The sequence below is a fragment of the Podarcis muralis genome, chromosome 9 (assembly GCF_964188315.1).
Source record: "Podarcis muralis chromosome 9, rPodMur119.hap1.1, whole genome shotgun sequence".
Lineage (NCBI taxonomy): Eukaryota > Metazoa > Chordata > Lepidosauria > Squamata > Lacertidae > Podarcis > Podarcis muralis.
The window spans coordinates 36,392,980-36,412,405 of NC_135663.1; the positions used below are offsets into that span (position 1 = coordinate 36,392,980).

General features: G+C 42.1%; 1 protein-coding gene across 5 annotated transcripts in view; it reads right to left on the minus strand.

The window, feature by feature from the left end:
* Positions 1 to 19,426, minus strand: part of INPP4B (inositol polyphosphate-4-phosphatase type II B) — a 257,958-nt gene that overhangs the window by 125,056 nt on the left and 113,476 nt on the right. For all 5 annotated transcript variants that reach the window (XM_077934060.1, XM_077934057.1, XM_077934058.1 and 2 more), the window contains 3 exons: positions 12,774 to 12,998; positions 10,864 to 10,908; positions 2,292 to 2,410 (listed from right to left, as the gene is read on the minus strand). In XM_077934060.1, the coding sequence (XP_077790186.1) occupies positions 2,292 to 2,410; positions 10,864 to 10,908; positions 12,774 to 12,998 (389 nt within the window). The remainder of the gene's footprint in view (positions 1 to 2,291; positions 2,411 to 10,863; positions 10,909 to 12,773; positions 12,999 to 19,426) is intronic.

The window sequence follows — 19,426 nt, forward strand, 5'->3', positions numbered from 1 at the left end:
TGATATCCCGCTTTATCACTACCTGAAGGAGTCTCAAAGCGGCTAACATTCTCCTTTCCCTTCCTCCCCCACAACAAACACTCTGTGAGGTGAGTGCGGCTGAGAGACTTCAAAGAAGTGTGACTGGCCCAAGGTGGAGCTGCAGCAGCTGCAGGTGGAGGAGCGGAGACGCGAACCCGGTTCACCAGATTACGAATCTACCGCTCTTAACCACTACACCACACTAGGGCAGGGAATTTACGTTGTCCTTAACAACTTGGAGGAAGGGCAGGATAAATTTTGCATGAAGAACTTAGCTTGTTGATGCAGTTAGTACCGCCAAATACCACATTTCCTTCAAGTTAATTGTTGTTCTTCCACTCATAAGATACTTAGGGTACGTAAAAGCAGAAGTACTCCATTCTTTAGCCTAGTGACTGTTCAGCTACTCAATACTGACCTTGGAAATAACACTGGAAAGCAAATAACCTCATATTTGCTTGTGTTGTGTAAGGTGATGTTTCTTGTTATCCTTAATCACTAAAATGCATGTGTGTGTATATGCATGTCCACATGTATATATGGGGGGGGGTGACCTTGCCCATTTTGGCCATGCCCACCATTGGCATGTATCCTCCAGAGGATGGGATTTCAGTCCTCTGGCTGAAAAAGGTTCCCCACACTCCCTCCCTCTCTCTGTCTTTTTTAAAGAAATTGCAGTAACACTACCATCATGGAATAAGTTTGAAAAAAACTTTTTGTATTTAAGTATTTTCAAATATATGTTTTTGAACCACATTTTTCATCTTAAAGCTCTATGCAGAGAGGTCAGATATAAATGTAACAGCTGCTTCGCTCTTAATGAAAGTGATAAAAAAGAATACCAGTACTGTAAATTTATTTATAACTTGCCACAAACTTTTGCAATAAACCAATACCATATAATAACAGAAGAGCTCTTGTTTAGGGTTCCAGCCAGCCAGACAGCCAGCCATGCATTTCCTGCAAGATACTATAAGCTAGCAGGAGCTCAAGCAAGCCATTCTACTCTCCTTCTCCCACCCACATTACATTCTTCCTTTACAAGCAATTTTCCTAGGCAAAGAAACCGTTTTCACCAAATCTTTTGAGAGTTGTAATTGTCAAGGTTTTATCATTGCCGTCTTCCCCTGCTGTGTATTTTTCTTACTGAAGGTGTTTACTTCATGCTGTGATTAAAAGAAGCACGAAACTACTTGTCCATGAGCGCAGGGGCTTTGTATGTCTTAAGAAGCAGTACCCTCTTCCACGAAGCAAACTGCTTTGCGCGAGGGATGGGATTTTGCAAAGTAGTCTTGTGATACTGCATAGTGGTCTTGCAGATCAATAAAGTTTTTTTTTTAAAAAAAAACCAACTCAGCTGTATTGTTTTTAATTTGCTTTTAGCCTCCTTTGAAGGATACTGGTGGCATACAAATGGAAGAATACATGAAAATAAAACACAGAGTTTGAACATATATAGGGTTCTGTGTAGAATGTCAGCTAACTCTAAACTGTAATAGGAAAGGGTTCGACTGATGCCTGAACAGCCTGCTACAACAAATGCAGTGCAACAAAGCCAAAACAGTCTGCACAAGGCCCATCCTGCTGTGTTGCAGGCTGTTTGAGTTACAGCTTTAGTACTGCTAGCAGTTCAAGTCACGACAGCTAAATTTGCAGCCGGAAGACTGCTCAAAAAGCATTCCTTTGATGCATCAGGAAACTTTCTTTAATAGTGAGAAGCTAATTCGGATGTAGTTTCGCAGAATTAAAACCTGCTTCCTTCCACAACGTATCCTAAAACTCCTTAACATGAATATTTGGTAACAAAAAGTAAACTCTTGTTCCAAGAAGCAGACAAAGCCAAAAGTCACCAGGGCAAAGGCCACACCAGGCAATGTTTGCAGCAGAAAGTTATGCCTACAAATATTATCAGTATAAACCGTAGAACGCATTCTTCATGAAGCACAAAGCCTTGTGTTTCGGATGACATAGTTCATTGCAAACATACAGCATGCTAACATTTTCTTCGCAGAAACTCCGTATTTTAAAATACTTCTACATTTGGGGGGGTGTCTTAACATCAAAGTAGAAGCAATAGTTCCCCAGAGCCTTTTGTAGCGTGTCTGAAAAGCCAAACAACTTTTTATGTTTCCTTCTGCAGAAGCAGAAGTTTCACAAACAAGCAAATGCCAGCAACTCCCCTCCCCTCCCCTGCTTTATACTGGCTTAAAAAAGAAAAGAAAACTTAGCGTTTGATGACTAATGGTGATCGAACAAAGAAAGGAGCTCACCTCCACAATTTCTGTGCTTGTATATCGTGTTGAAGACTGTTCTCCAGGTTGAACCACGGTGATCTGCACAAATGTATTCAGTTTTCGATCACGAGTTGGAGCCACTAGATCTTTACATGCTGGAAATGGCACAGGAGAGAAGGGGAGGGAAAGTGGGGGGAAATCTCTGTAAAAACAAATCAAAGTGAACACACCGCTCTGTGGCAAGGCAGACTGAGCTATGTTTCAGAGTTAAATTGCAGAAAAGCTTCAGCTGATTTAGCAGAGGAAGTCCCTTGGAAGTGCCTTACAGAAATAGGAAGTCACATGTTGAAAGCTAAATTGAGTTTTCATTTCCACTAACCATCAATGCAATTCCTGCAAGGCTTTCCTGTGGAACTGGTTCAGCTCTTACATATGAACGTACTAAGCTCCCACTACATGTATGTGCATATGTGCACACGCACACAGACACACACACTTCATATATGCAAATTTACACACACAGTAATTCAAATTTCAGCCCCCACACCCAAGTATCCTGATGGATAAGCTTTCAAATAATTTGCCATGAAATCATTCTCAGACACCCCAACTTAGTCACCTTTTATTTAAACAAACTGCATCGTGCTTGACTGTTTCAGGGAAGTCAAATTAAGTACTGCCACTGGCTATGTTGATTTATATGCTCCAGTAAGACATTATAAAATTTCTTGGCAGGGCTAATCACAGGGTGAAGATTCCATTTTTAAAGCAGTAGAGAACACAAATGGCAGGAATTGACAGAGTGTGTTGCCAATTTTATTACCATGCAGTAGCACTGCAGCTGTAACTCTATTTTTGAACAGGTTACAGGTAAAGTGTCTTAAGGTGATGCTTCTGTTTAAGGGGAAATTGCAATTTCTCAGCATATAAGTTACTGGAGGAAACCTGCTGAACTTACCCTATAGAAGGAGTTTTATTCAACAGCTCAGAGAACAAACCCTTCCCATGAACAACTAAGCAATTCATTTATTTTTTAAAGTTGGTAACGCCACAAGACTACTCTCCATTCCACCCCTCCTGACGCAGTAGGGGGAAAATAGTGTACTGTTAATAACTCACCTACTGATGTGAATGGGACAGCTAACAGTCCAGCAGCTATATCACACACATAGTTCCTAAGCTTTACAGAGAGCCACCCCACCCCCTCAAAAAAACTGAAAAAGGTCAAACTAAGCCAACCATGGGGCAACCCTTACAACTATACCCTTGGGGAGCCAAACAATCTATTGATTCTCATGATCTCCACAGAAGGTATCCCCAAAGATTCTGATTTCTTAGGAATTAATTGTTTGTTTTTGCATATAGATTTAACATTACAAAAAGTTAATATAAAGAGGGTGAATCTCTCTGCTACACCTCATAACTTTAAATCTAAAGTTACATGGGTACAATATCTGACCAGCCTGGTGAGGTTACTGTGTAAAGTGCAAGACACAGGAAGTGCAAGAGGAACTGTGACCAGCTTTCCAGGAACAACCAACAAGCATTGAGTTGACAATCATTCAACGCAAGCTGCAAGTTCAGAAAACTAAGCAAATTAAGATTGCTTAGTGTATTTGAATCCTAGAAAACCATACAATAAGTCCAGTGATTGTGCAAACTGAGGATGGATTCAGATACTCAGCTTAGTCACAATATGGAAAGAGGACACTGTATGGACACATTGCTTGAATGCTTTATCACATCCAAAATAAGAGGAGATACTATGCATTTACAGCTGGACTTGCCTGAAACTGTTTCCAGTTGTGATCTCGCTACTTATCTGTGATATGTCAAAGCACATTTAAGTGAATGGTTCCAAAACAAAGACAAAGAAAATAAAAGAAAGGAAGTCTGGTGAAGTCAGTAGTTTTTGTAGCTGTCTTTTCCTTTCTATATTCATAACATTTTACTAATAGCTCAGAGGGCTGGTCCACTGTTCCTCAGACCTTGTGGGGGACCAGACTATATTTTAAAAATATACCCTGCAAGCCAGTCCCGCAGCTACCTCTGGACCTGGTGGAACACACTCTGCACATGCTCAAGAGCACATCTCAGTGCCACCCGCTCACCAGCGTTGTTGACGAGCAGCAGCCGCTTCATTGGCCCATCCCCATGGAGCTCCCAGGCAGCGTGCACCATGCTCTGCGGCCCGTCATCCGAGGCCAAGTCGGGGGGCAGGCCGCGCATGCAGAGCGCTGGGCAGGTGGCACACAGCTCACCCGACAGCTGCTCCAATGCGACCGCTGAGTGTGCCACCAGCAGCAGTGCTGAGCCAGGCACCAGGCGCAGGGCCAGCAGGTGTGCCAAGCTCCAGCTGAAGCCCCGCGACGTGCCCATCACGATGCCCATGATGCGGCCCAGACTCACCACCCGCCCACTGGCCTCGGTGTCCATGGCCGTGCTGGGTTTACCTCAGCAAGTGGGGGGCGAGACTTCCTGCAGCCAATCTGAAGCCATGCCAGCGTCACGGAAGTCAGTCCCCATGTGATGAGGCATCTGTGGCTTTTTTTCAAGGAAACGCTGCGCTGCGCCAGTTTAGCTCAGCGCGGGGACTGACCAAGCGGGTGGCAGGGTCTGCAGGCTGGATTTACGAGCCTGGTGGGCCGCATCCGGCCCCCGGGCCATAGTCTGCCGACCCCTGTCCTAGGGCCTATAGGAAATTTCTTTCTAGAGAAAAGAAAATTATGCCCCAAGACATAATTGAGAAGACACCCATCTACACACTTAAATGCTTTTCTCAAGAACGACGAGCCCATAAACAATCATCAGTGCCTCCAAAAATGCTCTTTGGAATCCAAAATGAAACAGACTTTGCTCAAACCACCAAATGATGCTATGATTCTAAGATTAACTGCAATTTTATTTAAATCACTAATATTTTAACATTTTCATTTCTTTGAAGCTCCAATAATTTGCTCACAGGCTGGAAGGTAATAAAGATAGCCCAAAGCTGCCATCTCATTAATTGGCCTAGAATGTCAGATAAAAAACTCATCCCAAGGCCAATAAAAACTGCCAAGCCACTAATCATCTTCCACAAATCAATGGCCTATGTGAATGCTGAATGTCACACTCAAAAAAAGGTTTCTGATCCCAGCAACCTGTGTAGAATGTCATATTCTGTTTCAGTTTGTTTAAAGGTCAAGCAACACTTATTTGCTCATAGCAAAATACTGACCATGCTTAAAATGTTTTATTTCTATGTTGGCAAGACTCACAAGTCAGTTTTATCCCAATGTAATAAATAATATTAAATATACTTCTAGGCAAGTTATTGTCAGTAAGCTTACTTTCTCAAATACACTTAAGGTACTGCTCAATCAACAGCCACTTATATGGCCAGGGTAGGGAACTTGTAGACTGCCAGGTGTTGTTGAATTATAGCTCATGACAACCCTGACCATCAAACATGCTGGCTGGGCTGATGGGAGTTGAACAATACCTGGGAAAGACACAGGTTCTCCACCTTGGCTTGGATTCTGACTGCCTTGTGTATAAGCTGAAAATGCTTTTGCTTTTGTGCAGAAGGGTCACCAGCCTCTACCACAGGAAGGAAAAGAGGGAGTGGTTTTCTTCCCCCTTCATCTTTGTGGTTTAGTAAACTTCATACACAAGCACAGCAGTATGTTGAGTTACCTATGGGAGATGGAACTCTCTCAAGCGATAAATTATTGCTCTCTTTCCTGGCTAGCTCAGTCCTAGTTGCAGAGGGTTGTTGCAGGCAGTTGTCAGGGGCCTGGAAATTCTTCCATGGGAAACATTCCTAGCAACCCAAATGTGCTCCTTCATGTGAAAACAGAGGGATTTTAAGGAGTGCTAGCAACACACATAGGGACGCGGGTGGCGCTGTGGGTAAAAGCCTCAGCGCCTAGGGCTTGCCGATCGAAAGGTCGGCAGTTCAAATCCCCGCGGCGGGGTGCGCTCCCGTCGCTCGGTCCCAGCACCTGCCAACCTAGCAGTTCGAAAGCACCCCCGGGTGCAAGTAGATAAATAGGGACCGCTTACTAGCGGGAAGGTAAACGGCGTTCCGTGTGCTGCACTGGCTCGCCATATGCAGCTTTTCACGCTGGCCACGTGACCCGGAAGTGTCTGCGGACAGCGCTGGCCCTCGGCCTATGGAGTGAGATGGGCGCACAACCCTAGAGTCTGGCAAGACTGGCCCGTACGGGCAGGGGTACCTTTACCTTTTTAGCAACACACATAAGGATTCTGGGAAGGAATCCTTTTCCAAACATACATAACATCCCATTTTAAACAACATAACAGACCTTTGGTTATCACAGCCTAGGACTTCCATCAACCTCGAATGATGGTTTTCTAACTTCCTTTCTAATTTTGCATTTTATTATTATACTTATTGCTATAAAATCCAAATCCTAAACAAACTCCTTCTTAGTCCTCCTTCGCAGTAATTCATATAGTTGTCCTTACAAAACTGCTTGTAACCGTCCAAGCAATGTCAATTGATTACAAATGTCTTTCAAACATATCATGAATTTCTTCCAGTCCTTCAGGACAGTCTGGTCTTGCTGGTTCTGAATTTTCCCAGTTGGATTCTGGGAGGTATTTCCAACCTTATAGGGCAGCAAGAGAGAAAGAGAAAGTGTTCCTACTGTACCCATAGCCAATACCCACTGTCAAGCCAAGGGTAATGCACTATGATAGTGAAGGAGCACATGGAGAGACTTTTGTGAGAGTTTTACTCATAAAACCCATAAAATCCCTTAAACATACCTCATTTGTTAATAAATGTAGCTAAGACTCTTGAATACAGACTCTACGGTCTCAGGGAAAAAACCTTCAGAATTTGGCTTAGACAGTCAACCTGTGAGCTACCGTATTTTTCGCCCTATAGGACGCACTTTTTCCCCTCCAAAAATGAAGGGGAAATGTGTGTGCGTCCTATGGGGCGAATGCAGGCTTTCGCTGAAGCCTGGAGAGCGAGGGGGGTCGGTGCGCACCGACCCCTCTCGCTCTCCAGGCTTCAGGAAGCTCTGCGCAACCCTCGGGAGACCTGCTCTGCGTGGGAGCGCAGCTCTGCGTGGCCACCGGGAGCCGGGCGCGAAGTCCCGCCCCGCTCCCAATGGCCGCGCAGAGCTGCCTGCAGTCCCGGGATCAGCGCAGCTCTGCGCGGCCATCGGGAGCGGGGCGCGAAGTCCCGCCCCGCTTCGGATGGCCACACAGAGCTGCCTGCAGTCCTGGGATCAGCGCAGCTCTGCGTGGCCACCGGGAGCCAGGCGCAAAGTCCCACCCTGCTCCGGATGGCCGCGCAGAGCTGCCTGCAGTCCCGGGATCAGCGCAGCTCTCCCCATCGCCAGCCCCACAAGCTCGGGGGACAGTGGGGAGGCAGAGCGTGCCTTCCCGCTGTTCCCTGACCTGGTTCTTCCAGCCCCGCACCTGGGGGGGAAATAATTTTTTTTTTCTTTATTTTCCCCCCAAAAAACTAGGTGCGTCCTATGGGCCGGAGCGTCCTATGGAGCGCAAAATACGGTATATTGTTTAGTTTTCTAAAATGAAAGGAACATGCCAAAATGATGTAACTGATGGCCAACCTACCAAAGCCCTCACCATTGGCTTCATTGAGAGATCAGCTGCCATTTGACTCCTTCCCTCCGAAACTGCTTTGTAACCTGAGTTTGCTCATTTCCTCTTCCCTTCCCTTCCTTTTTTCGATATGAGCCACACCTTTTAGAGTAAAAGCTAAAGGACCCTTGGACAGTTAGGTCCAGTCAAAGGCGGCAATAGGGTGCAGCGCTCATCTCAATTCAGGCCAGCAGAGCCGGTGTTTGTCCACAGACAGATTTCCGAATCATGTGGCGCAATGGGACATCATGATGAGTGCCAGAGCGCACGGAAACGCTGTTTACCTTCGCGCCACAGCAGTACCTATTTACCTACTTGCACTGTTATGCTTTTGAACTGTTAGGTTGGCAGAAGCTGGGACCCAGCAATGTGAGCTCACCCCATCGCACAGATTCGAACTGCCAACCTTCTGTTCAGTGAGCCCAAGAGGCTTAGTGGCTTAGAACACAGCCCCACCTACATCCCTACACCTTTTAGAGTGTAAGGCTGCAGGCAGTGACTATAAATTTTAGGTACTTAATTTTAGGTACTTAGGTACTTAAAAATTATTTTAAGAAGTAACACCAACAACCCCGCCCCCCCAGCAATCATGAAAATATTTTCACCAGTAGAACTCCCTGATGAAGCCAAGGGCATCTTTGCAAAATAATGCATGTAATCTGAGGAACAGAACCCCATTAGAACACAAACCATCAAAATAAACAAAATTTGCATTAATGGTGCAATGTTAGTGGAGTGATACATTTGTCCAACTGAATGTAAATGTTGTAAAGCTTAGCCAAAAACAAATTTAGGCCAGCTTTTGAAAAATATGTGAAATAAGTAATACACCGCATATAAAGAATGCTTTTAAAAAACCAACAAAAACCCTGTGCTTAAACAATTTAATGCATAATAAATAATTGAAACCATAAACCTCTCCAAGCCCCCACTCTCAAAACACTGAGTCCCTTTGTCTGGGTATTATATCTTCACTTCATCTCCTTTAGTCTGAAATGTTTGTCAAAATCCGATCCCATTATCTGCTGCATCACTCCGGAACATCAGTGATAAAACTGTGTCTCTTAAAAATGGTTAAATCCCAGCAGGACCCTTCCAGCTGTTAAATAGCTTTTCAAGCTCAGATATCCACTAACTTTTCACTGAACAGTGGTTACTCAAAATACTTCCCTCAAAATATGTTTTTTTAGTCCAAAACAAACAAGTAAAACTTATGACTGAAAAATCTTCTTTCGCCTACTGGCTTTAGAAGAAAAACATCATAGGTCAGTATCCATATATCCTTGCCTCTTTAAAATCTGAGCTTCTCTAATGGGCTGGGCTTCTCTAATGAGCTCAGGTTAGAATCATTCTGCAGAAAAGCAAAATCTAAAAATAAATGCTGGTATGAAAAGCATAGGATAGAAACGATCCTTTCCTTCTGTTGGTCCAGACAAATGGATAGATCTGGAAGCGATGGGTTCAAATTACAAGAAAAAATCATTCCCTCAGATGACTGTGTATTCTCCATCATTTGAGGCTTTTAAGAAGAAGTTGGATAGCCATCTATCAGGGATACTGTAAGAGTGGATTTCTGTATCGGCTGGGCTTGGGCTAGGTGACCTTTGAGAACTATTACGATAATTGGGCTTTTGGAAGGAAAAATACACTACCCAAGAATATTGCTATGTATCATACAGTGTAGAAACAGGCTTAATGCAAATTTAATGGTATATTTTATTATTTTATGCATGATGCATTCCCACTTCTGGATTAAAAAGTGGGAAAGAAAGCAATTTATCAAATATAAGGCTAAGGCTTAGGATAAGGCTAAGAAATTGTATTACCTGAAATGCAGTATACATCATGATGAAGTAAGATGACTTCTGGCCTTTACAGTAAAAGACAATGACTACCCAGCTACTAAAATAATTATGGAAGTAAAGCTGCAAGCCCAACCATACTAACCTAGGAGTGAGGCCCACTGCATTCAATTGGACTTAATTCTGAAAAATACACTTTTTGTGGTTTGGATTGCTGGCAAAGTTATGAAAATGTAATAGCCAGCCAATCACTAAGCAGTTAGTAGGTTGTAGAATAAATCTGGGCACAAGTAATCCACACGTTCCTTCTATCTAAACAAAGCTAACATTATTATTCATCTTAATTCTGGTCTTAATTCCTGCCATTAAATTCACATCGCATCATATTGAAGTATCTGTTATAATTGTGTAACCTAATACCGAAAGAAACTAATGACAAAGCTTGCACAGTTTGTAGGTTTTGAAGAAATGACTCAATGTTTCTGAAAGCACTGGAATTCAATTCAACAAAGCAAGGGAAGCTGCACTTTTTACAGGAAAAAAGTGCTTATCTAATGCTATGAAGACATGTTCAGTTAATTAGTATGCATGACTGATTGAACATTTTAGCTATGCTACATGTACTTTAACAAAAAGAATGGCATGTACCAATTAATAAGATACACTTTCCCAAAGAGACATTCTGTTTCAAAAGGTAACACTCAAGAAGCTGCTGTACCTTGAAATTAAAACCCTTCCTATAAATAATTTTTACATGAACATATTAATTAGTTCAACATTAAAAATCCTATCTTTTATAGACCTGCATATATTATAAAGGTTAGAATGCGTAAGTGTTCCAGCCTCAAGTTTGCAGTGTTTAATAATAAAAAGGTCTCAGCCAGATCATCAGTAGATTAAACAACCCAAACTGCTTCCGTTCAAGGTTTTAGAGATTCATTTACAAGGCCACTTGATAAAATGGCTGTTATATGCTTCTCTTCTTTTCAGGGCTTTCTAAAGTGGAAAGTTGTGCTCTTTATATACTATATAATTGTATCCAAATAAGTTATACTCAGAGTAGACACAATGGATGTTAAGGTAGTCATGCCCATTGTTTCTGTGGATCTACTCTGAGTATGACTTGGCTGGATGCAACCTATCAACTTTAGTTTTATGCAACATTTAAAGTTGTGTCTTACCAAGACTGAATTCAAGTTTTGGTTCACTGACAGTCCTCTGAAGATCTGTTGGTAAAAGAGTATCTAGTTAAAATATATACGGTAATAATTCATACACTGGAATTTTATATGATGAAGTATACTTAGCATTGTACCAACGGTACCTACAGTGAGCTCAAATCAAGACGCAATGTTTCACCACATCTACTTTTTTTAGAGCCCACTGTAGTCGATCCATAAACAACATTTTTTGTGTTCTAATGAATCACAATCATAGTGGGAAAGCTATCCCGACGAAGTAATTGTTATCCTGTGCAATTGGCTATGTCATTTACATCAAAATTTCTCAGAATGCAAAGTTCACTGCTGCCTTTTTCAACAAATTATTACTTCACCAGAATGGCTGGACATGTATTTAGAAGGGTCACGTGACTAAACTCAGTGGAAACTCAGTAAACATCATAATATTTCCATAAGACTATCAGCGCAATGATATCAATGTCTACAAGAAGTAAACCCCATTTAATTTAATCAGACTTACTCATTGCCTAAACTTATGTACTTGGAATTAACAGTTTGCATTTCTTAGTACAGAGAGTATTGATCTTATATGTATAGAGATCTTTCCTGTTCTACTTAGTTCAAGAGGGTTCTTGAAGCTTGTCTGTGTGAAAAAAAAAGGTTTCTGATGTTTGGGTTATTCCTTCTGGGAAGCTGAGTACAGCTGGTTTATACTGGTTCTGTTATCTTTTCTATCAAGGTCATGCTGACTATAATAGTCAGGCCAGGAGGAGCCTGGGTTTCACTAACTTTCTCTTTCTATCTCTTTGTTCTGGTGTGGTGTTTCTGTTCTGTATGCTATAGTGTTAAGGTTTAGTCTTATTATAAGTTCTTGTTAGTTTGAAGGTAAGTCTGCTGCAAATGGATTTCTTATGGACTGTGCCAATCCTGAATGTTACTGGATTTGTGACCGTTATGCTCATTTGCCTTCAGTAGCACTAAAGCTCTGCTGGATGAAGTACAATTGTCTCTGGTCTATTTTTTGGAAACTCTGCGACGTGTTTAGGTTTTTTCCTCCATGCATAGCGACACTACCATGGATCACAATCCATGGCATGTTTATTGGGGTTCCCCACAATTTCCCTTGGAATAACAGAACCTAACTCACCACCACAAGGTTTTTGAAACTCCCTATAATTGCAAAAGAGGCTTCTTATGTGGTATGGAGGGCTGCTGTCTTAAATACAAGCCCTGCTGAACACATGGGAGTTGCTTTGGCCTTAGCTGTCCATAGTTAGCCAGTGATGCCAATTCATTCAGCTCCTTTCTTCTTTGAAAAATTTATATGATGCTGCCTTATGATTCAGAAGCATGATCAAAATTCTGACAGGCAGAGTACTATTGCTTGGAGTTAGGAAACCTTAAACAAGCCTGTCTCTCAGTCCTGGTTCCCATTTCTATAATGAAAGTGTTAAACTAATGATCTGTCTCTAATTACTTGTTATAAGGGTAAGTACAGTATCATACTTTGAACATTAAACGTCTTGTAGAAATACATGCAAAACAACATTTGTACGCAGCATCTTAAAAAAAAGCACTACAAAGAATAGATTAACTGACAGCTATATATCTGCCTTCCATAGGAAGCAAGTTATGCAAGCCAGAAGCAAAATACATTATCAGTATTATATTAACATGTCTGTCTACAACAAAGAGAGGGGTAACCTGTGCTCATCCAGATAATGTTTCACTCGAATCCCATCAGCCCGAGGCAACATCGCCAAATGGTTAGTGATTATGAGCACTGGAGTACAATAACACTTGGCAACAAAGATTTCTAATCTGCCTAAAACTGGCCATTCACAGAAGAGAGGATTTCCACCAAAAAAAATATATTAACAGGATTAAGGTCCAATAAACAACATGCTTACTTGTAAGCTTGGACTCTGCAAGATTGTCTGCCTGTGCTGATGGAATGAACTGATGTACTTCATCTGCTGCTCTTTCTTCCTTGATTTCCATGATCAGTCTCTGGAGCTGCTCGATTTTATTGCGCAGACCTTCAGAACTTGCCTCTCCGAGAGCCACAGCCCAAGATTCACAGTCAGACCTTGATGCAGCTTCAAGGTAAAGATCTGGTTCTCCACTCTGAAACTCTGCACTCAGAAAACATTGACACACTTTCATTAAGACAGATATTAACAGATGTGTTTTTGAAGATTAGGGCAAGACTGATGCTTGCAGTGACACAGAATATCATACAGCTTCTCCTCTTGTGTCACAGAAGCAAATGAAACCAAGCTGCTGCCCTTCACATTCAGCACAACACAAAGTCCTCGCTGCACAGCTGGATCTTAAAGCAATTAATGTGTCCCAAAACTAGGTGGCAGTATCATTAAGCTGAAATTTAGAATCTCTATCTGATGGATATCTGGCAGCTTAGCTGGTAGCTTTCAGGGAAACCAGCTTAAGTATGAATTTGATTTAGCAGGGTCAACAGGCAGAATTCTGTCAAATGGACTGGTGGGATTCATTAAAGCAAAAAGTGTTCATTATTCTTTTTATTAGAACTGCCCTTTACACTCAGCTGCCCATTCACTCTTGTCAGATTACTGTTCATCAATACCTGGCAACAATTTAGAACAATCAACCAACAGGTTATATGGAAAGGCTTCTGGCCTCATAGCTACCCATACGTAGCTGCTGCGGAGCCTGATAGAAGTCTAGTTGTCTCTTGGGTTCACAAGGAAATTCAAGTAGCAACTAGGATCATTCATTTGATTGGAATTCACAAAGGAAACAGTCTCTAGGCATTTAAGATTCTGCCATGGAAACAGTTTCATTTAGTTGCAAATTCAGCATGACATTTAGTGCGGTACAAATGATCAGGCACGGACTAAGGGGAGGGGGGCAAATCAATGCTACTTTAACAGAAGACACCAACTGATTTAGCTATATACGGTATCTGAAGGAATAAAACTGGTAGCTGTTGGGTTTTGAAGCTGAACACTGAAAGCTAGCTAAATAAAAGTCAGTTCCCAATATCGTATCCCATTCTTCCAACATTCCACTGTACTTACTAGATGTGATGAGGCATGTGTGGTTTTGATCCATGAATCTTTCCAATTCACAAATAAAGTGTGAATGAATGAATGAATGAATGAATGAAGCCTATCAGGGATGTGGAACCTATGACCCTTCAGATGATGTTGGAATCCAGCTCTCATCAGCCTCAGCATGCATGACCAATGGACAGGGATGATGGGAGCCAAAGTCCAACAAAATATGGAGGGCCCTAAGATCCCTATCCCTGCTTTACATGAAAAGGAGTATTATGGGGTGGATAGGGAACGAAAACCCAACCATTCACCTTGCTGTGCTCCATTCCTTTAAGCCAGGGATTGAGAACATCTAAGTCCACAAGCTTAATTAGGCCCAGCGTAAGGTCCTACCAGCTCATTTTCCCAAACCACACAGCTGCTGCACACCCAGCATCATACATGCAGTTGAGATGCAGCTGCCAATGCCTTAAAGTACACTCTTGATGCTTTGAAGTCCCAACAATTGTTGGGACTTCAAAGCATGTCATCTTGATGTCACATGGCTTCCCTTGAGTTCCATAGGGTGAAATAAACAGGCTGTTAAAAGAAGGCAAAACCTGCTACTGACTCCTGACATCTGGGTAATGGTGTTTCAATACATGCTTTCATTTCCAACCATATAACCGCCAACATTCCCAGTGACTGACAATATTCTTTAAAACCATACACATTTTTGTCTTTGCATTTGTATCCTTCAAATGTCCAATAAAGCTTGATATTGCCATTATGTGATATTGCTATTTTAACCGTATTTCATCATTTTATGTCCGTAAGCAGCTCAAGGACTCGGGACGCGGGTGGCGCTGTGGGTAAAAGCCTCAGCGCCTAGGGCTTGCCGATCGAAAGGTCGGCGGTTCGAATCCCCGCGGCGGGGTGCGCTCCCGTTGCTCGGTCCCAGCGCCTGCCAACCTAGCAGTTCGAAAGCACCCCTGGGTGCAAGTAGATAAATAGGGACCGCTTACTGGCGGGAAGGTAAACGGCGTTTCCGTGTGCGGCTCTGGCTTGCCAGAGCAGCGATGTCACGCTGGCCACGTGACCCAGAAGTGTCTCTGGACAGCGCTGGCCCTCGGCCTCTTGAGTGAGATGGGCGCACAACCCTAGAGTCTGTCAAGACTGGCCCGTACGGGCAGGGGTACCTTTACCTTTACCTTTAAGCAGCTCAAAGAATGATGCTACTGAGCAGAATAATAAAAATGATACCACCACTTGGGGTTGAGTTTATGACCCTACATTTACTCATGCTTTCATTTACTGCTGTTATTTTAATGTTGCTAAATGTTGTTTGTTGTTTATTATAACAGACTGCAATTTTATAATATTGTTGTTCTACTGATTGCTCTGTAAGCAGGGGGATGCAGGAGCAGTGTGGTGCAGTGGGCTGCAACAGAAAGGGGAATGACAGAAATTGCAGGGGGGTGGGGGGGTCCACATGTAGAATAGGCTTCCATTTGCACAAGGGAGCCTCTGGATGCCTGCCAAAATTTAGCTGAATTGAAACCTCTTTTAAAAAGAAGTTATGCTGTGAAATTTTCATGCAGGTATTAAGAGAGTGAACTTGCTTATTCTGCATGAAATATATACTGCACATACATTACCCACTCCTGACAAGCTTCTTCTAAGGGCCAGAGCAGCCATGATGTTAAATATCCCTTTGCATTTAATGTGCACTTTTTTAAAAAATGCAAATAGCAACCCGTGGGGATAAGTAGCTGATCATTATTAGGTTCAATGTTCTTCAACAACTCTAAAGAATGGAAGCTTCCTTCAAGTAAATGTTTGCTGTACAAACGCCAAACGCCTTGGAACTTGTACATTTTGGCTCCTGAACGATAAAAAACCAGAAGTGAGTGTTCCGGTTTTCGAACAATTTTCGTAAGCTGAATGTCTGGTGTGGCTTCCATGGCTTCCAATTGGCTGAAGGACATTCCTGCAGCCAATTGGAAGCTGCGCCTTGGTTTTCAAACTGTTCCAGGAGTCGGACGGACTCCCGGAACGCATTCTGTTCAAGAACCAAGGTACAACTGTACTTACTCACTTGCATGTACATAGTGCTTCTGATGAGCTCTAACTCCACTTGCATTATTCTAATAACTGGAACTAATGTCTACAGCAAGAGAACATTTATTTTTTCCCCTTTTACATTAAGTTGCAACATATGGAAGCAAATTGACTTTACTGTATTCTTCATGTTGGGTGCATGCTAAATGAATCATCCCATTGCCCACATGAAGAAAATATTTGGGTTCCAAATCTAGTTTGGTAAAACTGAAATCAGAATATAAGACTTTATGGTTCGAGTGTTTTATTTCACAAAAGTCCACAATACCTTCTATTATAGGCACACAGCAGGATATAAAGGGAGTTTATTTCTGCTTACACCACATAGCTAATAAGAGTGTTTGCCAGGACTGTTTTCACTGCCAACAACAAGCCAATGGAGAAGGCACTGTACACAAATTAGTTCAGATGTTCAACTGTCATTTGTTACAAAACATCACCCGCAATATGGGGCTTCATGGACTGTCAAGTTTAAAGAAGATAGTTGGCTAATTAAAAACATAATAATTAGTAGGCCTGTTTAAGGAGATCATCCATTCAATCACACATAGAATCACTTCCTTCATGTTAGAGTCAAGGCACACTGACCATGCAGGGAAAAGAAAGCAAAACCCGTGGCACATTCATCATAAATTATGAGAAAGCGCTTGTTTAAAAATGCATTTACTTTTATGATTATTCTAGAAGCAGAAAAAATATGTAAATTAATATGGGGAGGGAATATTGAGAGAAATAATTACAAATAGCAAGCAAATACTTAGTCACATGATTGCTCCAAAGATCAAGAATGTGAGGATCTGCCTGATCTGCATCTTGTATAACCAATATGAGTGGATTACTAATGTCATGCTCTCATGCCTATATTCTTACTTAAGAGTCAACTTTTCCTACATCAGCACCTATTCATCAGGCTGTTTCCTAAACAAGGCAAATGCACTTAAACAATGCAGAGTTCAATTATCTCCCCAAAAGGAGGACACAAGCTACCCAACCTCTACATGCTCCACAGGGCTTCTGCAGTGATGTCCCTGCACAAACTGCGCTCGGGAGATTAAATCAATTACTATAATAGACATGCCCACACAAAGTCAGTGGAAAGTTGCTATTCTCCTATTTTTGTGCATATTTTTGCACTTCTATTATTTGTGTTCATACTGTGCTTTGTTTCCATTGTTCCCACTCTGGCGATAAAGAGTAGGCTAGAAATATTTATAATAATAATAAAAATGTGATTTTGGCCCATTTGTGTTGTCATGTTCCCGACTGGGCCATAAAAAGGTCATGAAGACGAGTGGAGTGGGACGATCCCAGTCACGACCAGCACAAATTTATCCTAAAGGAGACAGTAAAGGTAAAGGGACCCCTGACCATTAAGTCCATTCGCGGACGACTCTGGGGTTGCGGTGCTCATCTCGCTTTACTGGCTGATGAGGAGACAAGGCAACTCCTGAGAAGGCTGACTTAGCTCCAGTAGCTGTCTAAGCCCTTGATAGGGAAGCCAATTGCCCAAATATTCCAGAAATGGTCTGCTTAACTGCTGGAGCTTTCTGCCTCGGCTGCTGTTGCTGCTTCTTTTCTGAAACACCAGTGCCCATGCCCATAGTACGCTTAGTGGCGGTGAAAACTATCAAGAAGGATGGTACCTAGTTTATCCTAGAACAGCATGGGGTATTGAGAGCACTGACTGCTTCCTTTTTTAAAAGAATTAAATAAAAAGGATGACTTTTATAAAAAGAATGGCTTCAGCTGGTGAGCTGAATGATTGAGCTCCCTTTGACATTTTCTTTTCTTTTAAATAGCCACTTAATTACCACCTCATTGTGGTACATTTTGGAGTACCTTTTGCATCTGATTCATAGGTCAACAAAAATGCCTCTCTCTTCCCTGATCCAATATTTGTCTCTTTGTCTCATATATACCAGCTACTGAGAGCCTTGGGTATCCAAAGCAGCAACAGGGGAAGTCTACAAGAGTGGAGTCCTGATACTATAACCAAGATGTTGTTAATGCAGATGTGTACAGAAACTGACCTCTGTGTGCTTTGACCTTCCCAAAAACTTTGTGCTCCTTCCAAGGAAACATGAAGTATATGTGATTTTTTTTGCCCTCTCTAAAACCATTGCTTGCCATGGGCAGTTTGCAATATTTACACCTGGGTTCTGCCATCACTATCCTGAAGGAGCAATCATATTTTAACTATCTGGCTCCATGAAGACAGTTCTCTGGGGACCACTCTAGGATCAGCTGAGAAGTCACAAGTACAGTGGTACCTCAGGTTAAGTACTTAATTCGTTCCAGAGGTCTGTTCTTAACCTGAAACTATTCTTAACCTGAAGCACCACTTTAGCTAATGGGGCCTCCTGCTGCTGCCACGCCGCCAGAGCACGATTTCTGTTCTCATCCTGAAGCAAAGTTCTTAAACCGAGGTACTATTTCTGGGTTAGCGGAGTCTGTAATCTGAAGCGTATGTAACCTGAAGCGTATGTAACCCGAGGTACCACTGCATTACTCTTCCATGATCCATGTGGAGGAACAGAGGTCACTATTGTATGCTTGCTTTCAAGGTTTTTTTGTGTGAAATGATGTCACTTTAAAAAATTGGTACAATGGCTTGTGATCCCCTTAGGTGTTTTTTTTTTCCTTGCAAGGCTTACAGAGCTAAGTGGACAGGCTGCAGAGGGAGGACTTCTCTGTGAGCAGGTGAGTGGAATAGGGAGCCTCTTGCCAGGAAAAATGAGGGGCGGTGGGAGGTCCAGAAGAGTGCAAGCAAAACTTGCTCAGCTGTGTGGGTGTCTAAAGATCTGAGATATAGCACCAAAACCATCTAGGATTAACCCAGGTTAGCAGGTTTGGATATTAAGAGCAAGCCATGTTTAATGCAAGTTGAGATTCATAAGCCAGCTTCAAGCCATGATTTCTGATTGTAGTTTGTTGGCCACAAACAAATGTCAGTTAATTGGCCAGGGAGGATTTGAACATATTAGCAAACCACAGTTTACTGTCGCATCAAAAGGCTGCCATGGTCAGCTGAGTCAACAAGCATAATCTGGTACATATAGTCATGGTAACTAAGCCTTTTCCTTGCCATGTATTAGTTTCCAATCATATTTTACAGGGGTCACTGTACTTTTCTCAGAATTTTTAAAATTGTTTTTTAAATGACAAATGTTGGCTTTCCGAATAGCTAAAACTGTTTGGGGAACTTTGGTAAAATAGTAATTCTGAATTAGCACAGTAGTGGAAAATGCTTAAGAAGATTAATAACGAACCTCTGAAAAATAAAGCACTATCACAACCATACATTCTAACAAAAGGAGAACTGAACTTTGATATATAAATTGTATCTGCAAGATAAGTGAACTACAGACATCAGAAGCTCTTGATTCACAAAGCTAACTAAATCCTGAATTCATGTAAAAATTAGT